At 38.4% G+C, this 17,362-nt stretch overlaps 1 protein-coding gene across 3 annotated transcripts in view; it reads right to left on the bottom strand.

Moving 5' to 3' along the window:
* The window catches only part of ATP10A (ATPase phospholipid transporting 10A (putative)), a 109,737-nt gene that overhangs the window by 4,649 nt on the left and 87,726 nt on the right, over positions 1-17,362 (bottom strand). For all 3 annotated transcript variants that reach the window (XR_005699595.2, XM_040056492.2, XM_040056493.2), the window contains 7 exons: positions 14,209-14,312; positions 13,911-14,037; positions 11,558-11,742; positions 9,862-10,180; positions 7,865-7,941; positions 4,348-4,473; positions 299-499 (listed from right to left, as the gene is read on the bottom strand). Coding sequence is in view for 2 of the 3 variants with exons in the window: in XM_040056492.2 (XP_039912426.1) it covers positions 299-499; positions 4,348-4,473; positions 7,865-7,941; positions 9,862-10,180; positions 11,558-11,742; positions 13,911-14,037; positions 14,209-14,312 (1,139 nt within the window). In the remaining variant the exon portion in view is untranslated. The remainder of the gene's footprint in view (positions 1-298; positions 500-4,347; positions 4,474-7,864; positions 7,942-9,861; positions 10,181-11,557; positions 11,743-13,910; positions 14,038-14,208; positions 14,313-17,362) is intronic.

Here is a 17,362-nt window from a genome sequence, read left to right as displayed (position 1 = left end):
GTTTTATTTTTGTAGTTATTTGTGAGCCTGGACCATGAAGGAGATGTTCAGTTTAGGTTGAATTAAATAATCCAGCCTTCTCTCCTGTCATGTATTAAAAATACAGCTGGCTGGGGCTTTGTTTGTTTGCGTGTCTTTTGTTTAGCTGTACTTTTGGCATTTTGACTCAGATAAGAAATATCACAAAGTAATAACACTGACTTCTCAGACTGGTCAGTACCCTTTGGGAGCAGGGCTGGTTTTCAGTTGAAACTAAAGGCATTCAGGAAAGAAATTACAGTAATCAAGAAGTTTTTACCTCCATATTCTGTCCGCTTTTATAAAGCTGAGGTACAGCAATTAACACTTCAGCTGGCACATCCTTATCCAGCACACCAGTAATCAGTTGTGGAAGAGAAGAGAAGAATAAATTAAAGAAGATCAGATACCACTGATCAATCATTGATGAGCCAGAGAACCCGCAGTAGAACTGGTACCAAAAGAGAAGGGCCACAAACATCTGAAACAGAACAAGCAATGCTGTAAATATAACAAGATAAGGAGGACCATCATCCCACTGTGTTCTGAAACCACTCTGATTCCAGCTGAACACATGAGCAATCCTTGTGAGAATACCCTTACCCTCTTTAACTCACTTCCTGATGCATGGACCACTTGGCTAAGCTGCAAACATCTGGCACACATGCAAGTCTTTGTGCTGTTGGAACCTCAGATCTCGGGCATCACACAAAATTAACTTTCAGTTCAAGTGAAACACTGAGGTGCAATTTAACTAACTGTAGAAAGCTCTCCCAACCACCACTGCCCTCTAGGTAAACCACACAATTAGTTTTTTCTACAGTATGTTCAGCATGGAGAATCCAGAGGGCTCAGGAAAGGTGCTGATTTCAGATGCTGATGAAGGACTTGAAGCCTAGAAGAAAATGGCCAGCTTCCTAGAGAAGGAAATAAATTCCCAGGCTTGTTTCTCCTAAAAGTAACATGTTTACTATTCTTTGTAAAGTGATAAAGACCAGAAAACCGCTGGAAACTGTCGAGGGTTTTCCTCTTTTTAACAATGACGATGGGAAATGACTTCTCCTTTCACTTCCTCTTTTTTTTTTTTTTTTGTATTTTGTTCTCAAAAAGCTTTCAGTCAGATGGAGAATGTTAACTCTTCATGAATTTTAGAAAGACAGAGGAAAATACAGATCTGTTCTGTGTGCCCAAATGTGACTGAAAATTAAACATAGGAAGAAAAAAAAGGCTATGGTGTGCTTAGTCAGTGAAAGCTGCTTTAAGGAGAGTAAATCTGTCCTGTAAAGGGGAATTGCCACAGAATAAGAGGTCAGTCCTACAGTACACAAATGTACATACATGTATGTGTATGTACATATACATATACACACACACACATATATACATAAAGTAGATAAATGCTCAGGCAAAGTTTACATACTACATTGAAGTGGCTTGTATATGAGCAGCAAATACACCTCACTGATCAGTGACCCCATTCTATAAATTAACCTAGGAAAAGTTCAATGGTAGTATTTTTTTAAGCACAACCGCTAGAAATGTTCCTCTAAACGTATTTCAAGAAAAAATATCTTCCTCTGGCCCAAACAAGGCAGAGTTATCAAAGCTTACCCTCTTCAGTACAGTTAATCTGAAACATAGAAGTTTCATTCCAAAATTGAAGATATTTTGAAAATTACTTCTTTTCCATGTCCAAAACAAAAACAAAAAAATTATTGAGCAATTTCTCAAAAATAAATTAAAATAAATATGTGAATTTATGTACTTTTTTCTCACTGTTTTAAAATGAAATGCAGCTAATCCTGGACATAGGAAATTTTCTCTCTAGAGCCTTGCTAACCTGTCTTGGAAACAGTTTGGCTCTGGCAAAAAAAAGTAGTTTGATGAAAATCTCCCTACCACCTCTACTATGGGTCTTAATAGTGTTGTTGGCGAAAGCTATACAAATAAATGAGGCTTAAATCAGATTTTTTTCTCCTGAAATTTTGTCTCGTATTAGACAAGATTTTCATTTTATTTCAAATGTTCTCTCTTGCCTCTGTGCGTTACCTCTCTGAAAAAGACAAAACAAATTTACATAAAGATTTTAAATAAAGAAATATTTCCCTTCTTCTCCTGCCAGATGAGGCTGTTTTATGAATGTGGTCCCAGAGAGAATTTCTCAGTGAATGAAGTATATGTCAAAAATTTTTCAGTGATGTCTTGCAGAGACAATGTATAAATGGAAAGAAGATGTGCATGCTTGTGCAGGTAAAATTTTGTTTACATGAAATCCCTTTTCATCAAGCTCAGATATTTCCAGTCATGTTTTTTGTAGTTTATACTTGTATTTTTACCATCTCCATGAAGCCAAACATCTTCTTGGATAAGTAATTTAAGTTTCTAAATGGCCTTTGCAGCAACTGAAGTTTAAATTTTAAATTAGATAGGTTCTAGTGGAGAAAATTTCATAGTATGAACAAATGGGGGGAAAAAGCAACACTTGAGGAAACAGAAAACTTGCAGAACATCTGCAGTGTAACTATTTTGACTCTCTGTGGAGAATCATCCAGAACAGTCTCCTTGCAAAAGGTTCAAGTGCTTCTATCTTTCAATTTTTAATAATCTTTCCTTAAGGGCAGGCACTGTGTCAGATATATTCATGTCTATAGGCTGGATATCCAACTATGGTTTAGAGTCAGAAGCAACAAGTATTTCTCAGAAAGTTTTGAAGGCTGCCAAAACACAGCCAACAAAAAGAGAAGTCTTCAGTTATTTTCTAGCCTTGAGGCAGTGGTGTCTGAAAATGTCGTATTAAAAATGTCATGAGAAATAATACTTGTAATCAAGGGCAGTTGTACCCAAGAAAACAGAAGATTTTACCCAAGCTGAACAAAAGCATCGATGTATAAACAGCATCTCTGGCTGCTGATTGCTGGAGTGTCTTATGTACATTGCTTCTGTGCTTATTTTTAATTTTTTTAATACAAGATGGTTATGCATACACCACTTGGAAGTTCAGATTTGATACTGTCAACGGGTATCTTGGAAACATCCAGCACTGGGGGTGGCAGTACAGATGTTCAGCATCATTCAGATCAAGCCTTAAAACTGATGCATCTGAACACCACCGTGTATTTCACTGCTGTACTTCAACAGGTGGCTCTCCACTCAGTACAGCATAACTTAAATCTGCTTGCTATTTCTGACTCCAGTAGAAGCTCAGATCACAAAGTCCCTTCATTCCTCTGTGTCTGAAAGGGCACTTGCATGCAGTCCCTGCTCTGACCCCAGAATGTACTTTAACATGCTTGTTTTAACAAAAAGACACTTCATTAATCCTTTAGCACCTTAGGTATTCCAGTGATGTTCAAGATTTTGAGTAAATGATGGTTTCCTTCTGATAAAAATTGAGGATTAGATTAAAATTGGAAAGCAACTCTTACAAAACTGAAAGCCACTTTTTTTCTGATACTGAGGACAAAATCCAGTCTCCTGCACACAATTCATAGATTGCCCTCTGAAGCAAACAGAGGTATGAGAAGCTCTATCTCTCCTCTTTTCCTTGCTTCTTCATATGCCTTGCTCCCAAGGTGATTTGTAGCTGTTGCAAGTGAGCAAATATATGTGCCTGCCAGTGACTCCCACCCAGCTGGTGGTATTATTGGTTTCCTTGTTAGGCTGTTTTCAATCAATCATCTTTGTACTCCAAGATCAATGCAAAGGGCTTTTGTTGAGGCCAAGGAGTTGAGCAGCTTCTGGCTCGATGCCCAGTACTGGATTGAGTTCTGTTTCATACACCAGGGAGGAAACACAGACCCGTCGTCTGCTCTTTACCATTGTGTGCTTCCTTTCTAATGAACTCTTTTCATTAGTTGGAAATAAAACAAATCAAGGAAAAAACCTTCTTGGTCTCCCCATCTGAGACACAAAGAGGACTCAAATTATCTCATGTCACTAAGAAGTATGCACAGTGATTCATAAACAATGATGAGATACAGTCAGGAAGAGAAAACACACTCAACTGCTGCTTGGGACCAATACTGGATGGCTTTGGCCTTAAAGACTCCTGTATCCAGCCAGCTAAATCCTGCAAAACTGCTCTGTAAAGAAACTTTTCTTCAGCAGTGCTTGTTATTTGTGTTACCTAATTTGCACATTCAGCACCACACTGTAGCTGTTATGGAGTGGGTCCTGTGTTTCTGCAAATGGCAGCCAGCTGTCTTTCAGCTCTGCAAATTTCTTTGCAGCTTATTTATAAACCATTTGAAGGCTGACCTAATGCTCACTTAGCACAAAATAAACCCTGGAAACATGTGGTGCCATAAAGCTGCCAAGTCAAACACTTACTGCATTTTTGTAGAAGAAATACAGCACCATGTTGGCGAGTCGGGAATAACACCAGTGGCCATGAACAAGCAAAAGCTTCTCCAAATGCCTGAACCTTGGGATTGCAAAGTCGCTTGCCATCACCGCCTTTAATGAAACAAAGGTTGGAATCAGTATTGTAAAGCACCACCTTCAACACTAACAATGAATCTAGTAATCTTCTTGACTCCAGCAGTCAGTGGAAGTTGTACTCATGGAGAACGAAATTCATGACAGTGCTTCTGAAATGCAGCTATTGCTGCATGCATTTGAAATACCCATGAGCAAACACAGCAGGACATGCAAGGCAACCCTGTCCTCACTCGGAGGAGGTTGCAGCCTACATTGCAAATGGTGACAAGCAACAACAAAAGCAACAGGTGGGAGAATGGGTGGCAGTTGCAGTTGCACAAGCATGAAGGCTCAGGGTTCATGTGTGAAGACCTTGGTAGCTGTATCTTTCTCTGTAAAATCTACAGCGTACTTACAGGGCAAAAGGAATTTCCAGAGAATAAGATAAAAACAGCACAATTAAGTGGTTGCATCATAATGATTTGACTTTAAAAGACAAAGCAATAAAAATATTAGTTTTAATTTAATTTAATTTGAAGACCTGGTTTATACAGTTTACTTGGCTGTCCTGAGATATCAGTGTTTTGAGGGGTTTTTAAAATCACACATTTTCTGTAACTATGTATGAGAAAAAAATCACATTACATGAGAATCCTCTGGGACTGTGCAGACTGTCAGATGGCACTGACAAAATGAATCACAGTTTCCCTCTAATTCTGACTAAATTTCTGGGCACTGTACATCTAGATGAGACCTACTTGTGTTATCATGGTCGTTTTATGATTTTCCTTTTTCCCAGGATCACATTAAGATTTAATTTAATATTATTTTACATTTCATTTTCTATTTTGGTATCACATTTTTTTCTCACAATTGAGTTCAGCAAAAACAGGAGGAAAGGTGAAAACGTCCAAAGGAGCAGTATCTTCCTTACACTCTGCTGTGTATATTTTGTCTGTATTTTTTAAATGAGAGACATATTTCCTTTTAAGTTTTCATAACTCTCTTTCTTGGTAAAACATCAAAAGGGCTCAGTTTTCCCAAGCAGGTGCTTGTAGAAGCTATTAAAATAAACTCTAAAACAGTATGCAAGAGAAGGTGTAAGAATGCATTGCAATTTAAGCAGTAGATATATATATAGGGATTGAGACACTTTTTAATATGTTGACACATCCTAGGATTTCTCAGGTACTGAGACACACTTGTTATTACTTCCCTGCACAGAAGTCTGATTTGTCTTGCAGACATACAGCTATCTTGCAGTTGGAGGAGAACACAGCTATGCTATGTCTGCTTCCTTGTCCTCCACCCCATCTCAGCCTATTCCACTGTCAAAACAAAACCGTCAGCTTCATTTGTGCTTCTAACAGTACTTCTCAGCAGACTGTGAGAAGTGTCATGATTTTTTTCTTTCTTTATTCCATTTTTATTATGGTGAGGAACACAGAGAGAAAGATATGCTATCCAATTGCATTTGCATGTTTACTTAGGCTCAAAATACCCACTTGATTTTCACATTTTATTTTTTTTTTCTTCCAGCTCCACATGCTTCCAAAGAATGTGGAAAGAAAATAAATCAGACAGTATTGCTGTCTTAGACATCTAAATGCTCAACGCCTTCTGAGTACCCGCGTGTGTACAATTCTGACAGTTGTTTATAGTAAAGAGGTCTGTGCGGTTCCTTAGGACCTGCAGTAAGGGAAGGGATCTATAAACATTTTCCACTCTGCTGAACTTTCATTTAGAAATAAAACCAGGTAGTTTAATGAGGTAATGAGAAAATAGCTTTCAGACCTGGATACACTGCAAAAGCCAGAGGGATTTGAGTACTCGTTGTTGTAAGTGTATGAGCTCAACCGAAAGTAGCATAAAGGGGAGTCAGAAAAAAATGCTATGAGCAGTCTGTATCTGCATTAGGAAAAAAGTGATCTGAATTAATACACAGATGACAGAGCTTATTGGTAAGTTCATAAGAGGTGGTAAGACCTAAGAAAAAAGTTTGCAGCAGACTTTTTTGAATCGATATGTTTGGAAGGGAGCCCACAAAACCAGCCTTCTCTGAGCTCTCTGGAGCTCACCTGCAGAGTGATACTGCAGAAGTTATGCAGGATTTGAAGATGCATACACGTTGAAGAGTGGATGACAAATAAGAAAAAATATCTACTGACTTTTCTCCACTGACCTGCCCTAGCTTCTGATGATCTGGAGTCAGAAAATGCATAAAGATGATACCCAAGTTCATAGATCACTTAAATTTTTGTTTCTTAAGTTTGTGTGTTGTCCCAAATAAATTACAGTATTCATGAAATTCCATGAAATAAAGCTCTATAGCCAACTTGTGCACTGTGTGAAGGAGGCCTCTCTTCCCTTTTGATCAAAACATCCAGCCAATGCTGCAAAAAATGCAATTTGGGTCAGAGAACCACCCACTGGTAACTAAGTTAAGGAGCACACTCATCTGCTCAGGTCCTCAGGATGGAAACACTTCCCACTTTTCCCTGTAGAGCTATTTGACATATACTCAGCTACTCTGTTTTCTCATGTAATCAGCCTGCCCAAATACAAGGCAGGTTGTGGAAATGAGGTACCCTCTTCATTCTCTCTGTGTCTTACTGACATGTCTGGTCCTAACACTGCAGCTGATCTGCACTAGCAGTAGAGGAGTCTGAGATAATAGTATGTATTATCTATACATCCTATACACATAAATCCTCTCTTCTGGGGATGAGAGAAAAACCTCTTACACAGTGGTAAATGCAGTAATCATAGGTGGAACACATCCAGAAGACTAAAAGGCAAGCACACTCATCCTGCTATTCCCTGTGACTGGAAATGTGGCCAAACCAAGACTTGCTATAAGGTGTAAGGAGCAGTGGTTCTGCAAAGGGCCACAATTTCTACTTTACTGTTTTGCTATCTGATTAAGTTGAGTGAGTGAGATGTGTGGGTGTCTGGGCCAAGGGTCACCACCACACCACACAAATAAGCTACATCAGTTGTATTGGTCAGTGTAGCCACTCCATAGAAGAAATATACTCAAGCACTACAGGAGAGAGGAGAATAAAAGTCGGGAGAAGATGAACCTTTATTTCCTAAATAATGTATAGCTCAGCTTCTTTTCCCTTTAAACAATTATTTAGCTCATCATTTCTTTAATCACATTGCTTCGAAGGATCTGGCAAGTTCAGTTTTCTGGTAAGGCAGTGTATGTGTACACTCATCACAGATCTCAGAACAAGCGTGAGCTCAAACTCAAGCCAAAAGAACCCTTGTTAAGACACAACTGGCACTGGCACTCCTCACCACAACTTGCTGCTTTTCCTTTATTTGTGCTGACTGCCCAGAGGTAGTCTGAACAATGTGACCTGTAGAAAGTGGCTGTTTCACACCCTCATGTGAGTGCTTTCCACCGGATGAGCAGCATTACCTGCATGCCTTCTTGACCAGAGATCCCCACACCGACATCTGCCACCTGGATCATGCTGACATCATTAGCACCATCACCTAAAGAAGACAAAATGCAGTTTTGTTGTCACTAGCAGATCAACAACAGTTGGCAGCAACAAAACAAGGAAAAACAGTTGTTATTGAATGTTGGTTGAGTATAGTAAGAGAGATATTTAGTAAGGGTTGGTTGGGTATAGTAAGGGAGATGCGAGGTAGAAAAGAATATACCTTTAGAATACAAGGTTCAAAGCTTGAAAAGTTTCCATGACACTCTGATCTTTTTAGACCTTTTTATCACAGGAAAGTAACAATAAAACAAATCCATCTCTTTAATAATACCTAAAATTCAGGTGTCAGGCCTGAACGGCACTAATAGTAAAAGAGCTGAGAATAAGCTTCTGCTTCCTTATTAAGAGTCTGCCTGCAATCAGGTATGATGAAGAATTAAATGTGCAAGAAGATCTAAAGCCAATGAAAATGTCTACACTGTAAAAATACTTATACAAGTTAAAATGTAGATGAATGAAAGAAAAAGTCAGGAGAGTAGAGTTGACCAGTCTGAGATCTTTAATACACCCAAGACTGGTACATTTAACTGGAATGGTTGCAGAGCCACCACCCCCTACTCTGCTTCCAATCATGATACCACAAGTGATAGGTGCCATAGACAGGATACCAGAATGAGATATGTATCTCGTTCTTAACCTCTTAAATTTACAGCCAGTGTGCTAATGAAAAATGATACTCTACAAGCATATGGCAAGACACTTGGTTTTAAACTTCAGTGGCTGAGGTGAACACCACATGTCACCAGTTTCCCTGCTGTTGGCACACGTAAGAATGGTATCTGCTTACCGGACAAAGCTCATGTCTTTGTGACTGTGTGATACAATCCAAGTTAGCTCATGCTGTCTAAAAGGGAGGACGCATACAGCTAGGGTTTAAGCTAGAGCAGGAGCTTAAGCTCAACTCGTAGGCTCAAGATGCTCAGAAAGAATGAAAATACAAGCTGGCCAGTCTCTACCAGTGTTTTTAAGCATTCTGGATAATTCAAGTTAACGAGCCCGATGTTTTTTACAACATATGCAAATGATTATGTCCACAGTCAGCTAGCCAAAGATATAAAGGGAGGGAGGCATATTTGAGCAAGATATAATATATTGAGTATGAAGACTGTGATAATCAGTACATATGTGGTGATGTCAATGCCACACAAGTCTGGCAATTATTGTATGTACTTAGAGTTTCTCATGGGCAGGTCACACCAATGTGTGTTCCAGCTATAATTAACCAATACATGTGTATTTGTGACAGTATTTGCTGAAATCATATCTTCTAATGAAACATGAACCTAAACTTGAGGTAGGGAAAGAAGAGCTGGTTGGCTTGTGTAAAAATCATAGAAACATGGAAAAGCCTGTCAAACTTCAGAGAGATGGACTGCCAAAGTCTCCCCTTTGCCAACTGAGTGTTTAGGTGGGAAGAAGTGTAAGTGTTGGCATACCAGTTGTAAATCCACTCTCTATAATGACAAGGCCAAGTCATAGCCTGTGCTGTATGGCTGACTTGTAATGATAAGCACAGAGCCTTGAGTTTAAGCATGATTGGATGAAGCAGCACTGAGAACAATTTTTTGGGTGTAATACAGTGATTGCAAAATAGTGTTTTGCACAACATAAGATAACCCAGTTCTTCACAGCTGTGTTCAGACATGTCAAAACCTCTTAGCACAACCGGGTCCTGATTACCTAACTTCTGTAGGAAGAAATCCCTAATACTACTCCAGAATTCTATCCTGGTTTTGAGTAAATACATTAGAATAAATATATTAGAATTGTCCAGTATGTTTTTAGACAAAACTGGAAAGCTGCTTCAGTTGCGAAGCAGCTGGGAGGGTCCTACTGCATGTCAAAAAAAATCAAAATTTTCAAGACATAGTATACAACAAGACAGGCTAGTATAAACAGAGGTGTTTACCTATTGCCAAGGTCATTGCTTTGAGTTTGTTTCTGACTAGTTTCACTACCATGCTCTTTTGGAGTGGAGTAGAGCGACAACACAGTACTGAACGGCATTGCTTGGCTAGTGCAAGAAATTTATCTTCTAGCGCAGGTTCCAGGGCATAAGCTAGAGTCCTTCCATCAATGACTAGGCCCAAGCTGGAAAGCACAGAGGAAGAGGGTGGATAGAGAGGGTTGAACCCAACAGTCATGCTTCCAGTAGCTCCGTCTATTGTGTTTGAAAATTTAGACTCTACGCATTGCAGACACTGTTCCAGCAAGACAGCACACGTCTCCTGAAAAAAAATTCAAAATAAAAATGCTTGAGAGAAAAGAACATGCATTCAAAGGCTTCTGTTTGCTGTATGTTTAGGCATAACTAATATGGGAAATGTATTATTTGCTGTGCTGTTAAAGTTTTAATTTTTAATAACCTTCTACTTGTTCTGAACACAATTCTTGCAGAAGGTATGACAACAGTAAAGAGTAGAAAGGCTTAAAATCTAATTCTTCTTTAACGTGTACTTTTGTATGCTAAATTAATTTCTTTTAGCTCCTTCTCAGAATAACAGTGCTGGGAAATGATATATAATTGGTACCAAGTTAAGTATGGTGATGAACACCATTATGGTGATGAACACCATGTATACGCCCACAACTCCGATCAAAGAGTTATGCATTGTTAAAGGCCAATTAAAGGTTATTTAAGCTGAAATCTCTCTCCTAGCCATACTCAACTAGAAGATGTTATTGAGAATATATGAACATTTAAAAGAAATGCTATTGGTCTTAGAGCAAAGTATGACTACAAAGAAAAGCCATGGAAAATTAATTTACCAGTTCAGTTGATACACCCAAGAATGGAAAATGCTGTTATCTTTTCTTCATTTTGAAAGAAATTGGAGCTGAATACTGATGGTCTACCTCTCCTCTGCTGGTCTGAAGTCCAATTTTATCACCCCATAAAAGGACTACAGTACTATCAGTTTGGTTCCTTGTATGTTAGACCATATCAGTAAACTCTGTGACTGCTTGCAACAAGTTGAGCACAGGAAAGATCAGTAATTCAGAAGGATTAGAAAAAGTCTGTTAGGAAGCAAGGCATTACTGTAGATGTGGTTTTCTGACTCTTTCTTACTGCTATCATCAAAATTTAAATATTGCTTCTATCTCCAGAGAAAAAGCCACCTGAGAAAACATGAATGACCGAGTTATCTAAATACTACATTTCAGTGGCATAAAATAAAGCACAAATTCTCAACAGGTTATCAATTGCTTTCTTTCTCAACATGTATTTAAAACCAGGTTGCTTTTCAGACTCATTAGTGCCACTCAAGAGAAACAAACAGGGTTGTTCTGAGAACGCATACTGAAGAAAGGGATTTATACTGCTATGGCATATTGTCATTCATGGCCAAAGAGTTACATGTTTTCAGTAAGGTTATGATACATGAGGCTATGGTTTAGAAGCATGATTCACTGAAAAGTATTCAAAATCGTGTCCTACCTGAAAATTATAGATGAAGCAGGAGAAGCAGCAAAAAAAAAAAAAAAAAAAAAAAAAAAAAAAAAAAAAAGAGGAAAAGGAAAAAAGCCATCAAACTTGTAATTGCACATGTTGAAAGTAAAGAAAAATTAGTTTATTGGTCAAGCTGTATATTGAATCTACTTACTGGTGATTCAGCATTCAAAGTGATGATTTCTTCATCGTGATCTAGTAGCTTACAGGCATATGCAATATTAACAGCTGTTTCTTGCTTGTCTCCAGTAAGAACCCAAATCTGCAACCCAGCCTTGCGCAAGCTTGCAATGGTTTCTGGAACACCATCCTGCAAACGGTCTTCTATGCCAGTTGCACCTACACACATAAAAAATGCAAAATATTCCATATTATATGAACACTGAGGATTGCCCTTAAATTTTAAGCTTAGATAAAAAAAAACCCCAAAACCCAAAACAACCAAAAGCCACTTTTATTGGGAGACAGCTCAACTACCAATGGTTTCAAGATTTAGGCAGCTTTTTGGCGGTATTGAGGAGGAAGAAAGGAAAGTAGCTGTGGTAAACAGTTGCATCAACAATAAATTCAGAATTCAAAATGTCAAAAGCAACCAGATGCCACTCCTAGTCCCAGAGGTTCACAAGGCTTATTGTCTCTATGCTCTGTATCTACTGTCATTTCTGCTGAATGTTCCTAGAGAAGCTATTGGTTCTTGGAGATCATTTCAGTTCCTAAAGTTATTAACTGCTTTTTCTCAGTAAGAGAGTGGGTCACTAGAAATTCCACTTTTGAAGGGGAATAACAAGTGGACTGCAGCTTGGCAACAGCAGATCAGACTGCAAACATAAACCTTTTTGTGCCTTGTTGATGCTCTTTGCTCTTGCAGAAAGACATTGGTGTCCAAATGAAATATAGCAGAGAATAAATTGTAAATCTGTTGACCATGATATGAGAGTAAAATGTGTATTTTCATGCTTTCAAAACATCTTTCTACCTGTTATAAGAAACTGGGTATCCGTTTTACGCTTATGTAAATCAATTGAATGTGACAAGATTTTCATACACATGAAAAGTGGTGAAATGCCACTCAGGACCAAGCTCAGTGTCACCACTGGTACATTAGTGCTCCACTGAGTGTCAGAGAGACTTCAATGTGAGGAAATGCAAGCCCTGCCACTAGCAATGAGGAAGTAATAGACATGCAAGTTACCTGGAACAACAGGAAAAACAAATAATAAATAAACTTTTCTCAGCTAATTGTTTCTTCTATGTTTTCTCCTTGGAAGAAAACAACAATAGAAGTCGCCTTAAATCTGAGCACCAGTCATTTACATGAAAACACATTCTTAGGGCATTTTTGGGAAAGCTACTGCTATACAAATAAAGAAAAATATATTCCAGACTGAATTTTTATTCCCACAACCTAATGATGACTGATCATTGCAAGTTACAAACCACAGTATGAGGTTCTTGGAGAATGACTGAACTGATAGTTTACTATGGGCCAGAGCTCACTTATTTGTCTAGCAGCTCAATTTACCTTTTTTTTTTTTTCTTTTTTTTTTTTTCACCTCAGCCTGCAGCCAGAGCCAACAGGTACACCCATGGTGGGATCTCGATTACTCTGGTCTGGATTATGCAATTCAGGCCCCACTTTAAGTCAGGCAAGAGAACCAGACACTTTAAGAACATGATTCATCTAATCCTATAGCAGATATCTAAGTCAGACCAAATCAACTACACTTTTTTTGCCTCCCCGTTGGTTAAATGTTGAGCCTGAGAGATCTCTGGTAGATGCATTAAAAGTTGGGTGAGGTGGATCTGTCTCCCAGACAGATGCTGGCAATTAGTGAAGGTTGTTTTCTCCAACAGTGTTATGGCTGTCCCAGTTTCTTTGCCAGAGAAAGCAGTTGGATGCATGGAGTACAAGTGCACATAAACAGAATCCAGAATCTCAGTGCTTTCCACATCTCAACTCAAAAGAGTATGACTTAAGTCTTGCAATACTTTTTACGTACACTGATTTAACTGCAGCCCCTTGCCACAGAATACACGGGCCCTGAGTGCGTGTGCTGAACCTGACATATATGAAAGTTAATGCCTCTCACAGATGCAGTTTGTGGGCTTTGCCTTAGGCGTGTCTCTGGTGGCCCTGGAATCAGGGAAATCTCTGACTTGTTGAAGCAGCACTGAATGAAAGAAATTCTGTAGACAGCTTGAGCCAAGTCCTCCTCTTGTTTAGAGCAGCAGTTTCCATTTATGATATTTTGTCGAATTCATCCCTGGTATTACTCCACTTATTTCACTAGTGATAAAATGTTGGCAGGAGCAAGGAAAACAGGGTATGTCTTTTACATTAATTATATCCTATTCTTTTGTTGTGCTGCACATGACAGCCATTAAAGTCCCAGGGAAGCCAATTTCTATACTGTCAGAAACAATTCAAGGGAAAGAGCGGATTTCATAGCCAAGCTTTCAGAATTTTTATCACATTTTAATTTCATGTCCAGCTCTCATTTCATTACCTAGCAGATGCAGATTCTTCTCTATCCGCAGTGCTGACTCAAACAGCAGTTCTTCACGATTTTCAATAGAGGATTCTGCTTCTAAATGAGTTTTTAACCAACAGCCATACTCTTCCTTGCTGAGAACCTATTACAAAGAGTATGTGAGGGCACAGTCAATATGATGAAAAGGCATTCATACTTTACTGAATAAAATGAAAAAGAAGTTATGAATCAAGAACAATAAAATAATGAATACCTTCAGTAATCTTTGTCAAGGCTCTCCTTAAAAGCAAACTAAAAGCCTGCATTTACTTACTCTTTTTGCAATACAGAGGGTCCGCAGCCCATCTACAGCATAAAGATTAAGGTAATTCTGGGTTTTGCTTCGGATTTTTTTTTGATGTTTGCCCTGAGGGTCATCTAGATAAGAATAAAACCATAAATTAGTCGTTGAAAAATAACAGCAGCTGAATTGCTTCAGAGAATAAAAAGTTGTATATAGTACTCACTGTACCAGCACTTTATAACTGATACTTTTAAAGAGGTGTTGATTATTTCCTGGGAAACTCAAGTAAAACATTCCATTAAAAAAAAAAAAAAAAAAAAGGTCTTTTTGTTCTCTTTTCTGTCTTCCTTCTTCAAAAAAGCCACTGTGAACATGAGAAAGACCTCGTTTTACTCCTTATTTCTTTCACCTGAATATTTTAAGAAATCATGATAATCTTCACAGCAAACAATACTTTCAGAAATAGAAGCATGATTTCAAATACACTACTAGCAAATGTTTTTCCACTTCTCCACACCTCATCATGTGCAGAAAAACAACACTTAAAAATAGCACTCAGTCTTACACCAAGGCTAATATCTTGAAAGAAGTGGAAACAGTGCTCTGTTTTGTATATCTAAGTGCATGAAGGTCCTTTTGTCTGTTAGTGCTGAACTGATACTTCCTATCAGCCTGAATCAATGCAAGAACTTCTAGGTATGACTGCGATTTCATTTAGAGGAGAATTTGCACTTGCAGACCTCACAGCTAGCTTATACCTTGGATGCATCGGCAAAACTTCCACTTAGCTTTACCCTTCACTTAAAGCCATGTGTAAACTACTCAGAATGAGGACTGAGCATCTGTTTTTCTCTCTTTAGCTGGGACTGGTGCAGTGTGCTCACTCTGTGATCAACACAAGAGTAACAAATATGATGGCAGCACATTTTGTTCCACCTTATTACATGAAATGATGTCTCAAAAAATTAAAAACAGGCGATAATGCATCTTTTTTATCATCTAGGATTGAGACAAGTTCATGAAAAAAGTACTGTAGTAGGAATTTTTAATAATATGATTTTCAATGTTATACTTAAGTAAATGTACAAGGGGGTAAATTTTTAGATTGGAACCATTGAATGACTGGTACCTTCCGGCAGGTTTTCCTACTCCCTGATGTGATACACTTTTTTTACTAAAGACTGAATATCTTCAGGGGATGTAGAATAATATCAGGATATAATTTTGTAACTGGAGCTGTTCCCAAGTGCAGTATTTGAGTTACTGGTACTTGCACAGTAACCAGACACTGAGTCAGGTGACCACTCCTCACCAGAAGTCTGGGCACCTCAAGAGACCTACTACATACTCAGTTCAGCACTGAATGTGCTCACCTCTCATACTGAGAGCCTATGGGCCCTATGCCATTATATTGAGCACTTTATATAGGTATATAAATTAGATGGCATAAATATCTTACTGTTTGTAGTTTTCAGTGCCCATTTTCCCACTGTGCACTCACACTGAATTTGATCTTGCTATATGTTGACTGCATACATATATGTCTGTTTATAAAGTTACATAGCCTTCAGCACGTTCACATTTATACAGCAACAGAGTGCATAATTGGACATTCAGATGCTCTAGCACAAACACATACATGTATTGATTTTGTAGAAATAAGGGAACTTTGAGTTTGGAATCCAAATATTCTGGGTTTTGTTCCATTTATCCCGACCACGTATCAGAACACTTTACTCACTGTACAGCTATCTTCTCACCTTTAAGGAATTTTCTATCCTCTCTAGGTCTGCAAAGCTGGGAGCATACGTACACAGTTGTTCCTAAGGGACTCTATGAAAATTGTGGTATATCCTGCTTACGTTCATTTCAGTTCCATCTGATTAAGTTCATGTGGTGAATACGGACTGGTAGGAATATTCCCGTGGGCCTGTCCATCTACATATTAATACTACCTATGCCATCACCATTGATTGTCTCAAAAGGACAATTCAGATCTATTATTCCAGAAGAACATCCCTACAAGTATTATTTGCAATTGGAAAGCCCTTTCTTACACTATATGTGGAAATAGGCATTTAAGGAACCAGCAGCCTAACACAGTTTCATGTTGCTACTTTTCTACTAGTGCATCATAACCTTTTGTGACTTTGCTGTATAACATGAGAATTTTTTTTTTTCTGGGAGAAGTACTGCAGCAAACCTTCTTTGAGGCTCCTTGTATGAGTGAGGTCTTTTTTAACTTTAGAACAATAAAGCAGGCAAGCATTCTTCCTATTTTATTGTGATACAGTAACATTCTAGAGAAAAATGCCGTATTTTTGTATGTCCCACGTGAAATTATATTATGGGGGTGGCTATTTCTGTGACTCACTGACTTCAAATGATGCAAACTTCAACAGGTGCTTAAACACTTCAAAAGCTGTTTCTATCCCTTTAAAGTTAAGTTCTTTCTATCCCTTTAAGGTTCAGCACTTCAGATCTGACTGAATACCATGGGTGCTAATGCAGTGATCATAATGTCAAATGCCCATACCTCCTTCAATGAACAAAGACAGCAACACTCTACAAGTAGAGAGGTGTATACTATTTTCTGCGCAGGTTTCCAGCATATTAATGACAGCTAAAGCCTCTTATAGCTGTTCATGTGCCTCATCAGTCCTACCCTGAGATTTATCTTGTGCTCAGAAGTTAGAAGGTGAGAAGAAATATCTTGCAGACAAAACCCAGCTCTAGAGATTGTTTTTAGCTGGGATGCAGTATCTGCTCTGAGCAGCGTGACCACATGCACCATGCCAGTGAAAAACATCAAGGAAGTCTGCTCCAGAAGAATGATAGAGAGCTAGTGGCCTTCTGCTTCTTCATTTCCTTCCATAATCTGGGGCTGCAGAAAGCCAGCACAGTCATTGTTTTCTCCATGATTTATATTCACAGTTCCTGTGCGAGCTGGGTATTGACTCAAACAGTAACTGTCTTATTTATGAACATGGTGACTGTTGAGATAAAGTAAAAACAATACACACTTGGGAATAATTTCAAGGCTTTTGGAAATATCTGTTTGCTATCAGAATATACTAGGTTCCACAGTCTTAACTAGATATACAGGCAGAGCAAATGGAGTCAATTCACTTTTTAAATTTTGAAGCTCATGACAATTTATATTTTTCTATAAGACACAAAAAAG

This window comes from Hirundo rustica, chromosome 2 (genome assembly GCF_015227805.2).
Source record: "Hirundo rustica isolate bHirRus1 chromosome 2, bHirRus1.pri.v3, whole genome shotgun sequence".
Taxonomy (NCBI): Eukaryota; Metazoa; Chordata; class Aves; order Passeriformes; family Hirundinidae; genus Hirundo; species Hirundo rustica.
Note: the sequence above shows the minus strand (reverse complement) of the source record. Positions and strands in the feature narration are given on the sequence as shown.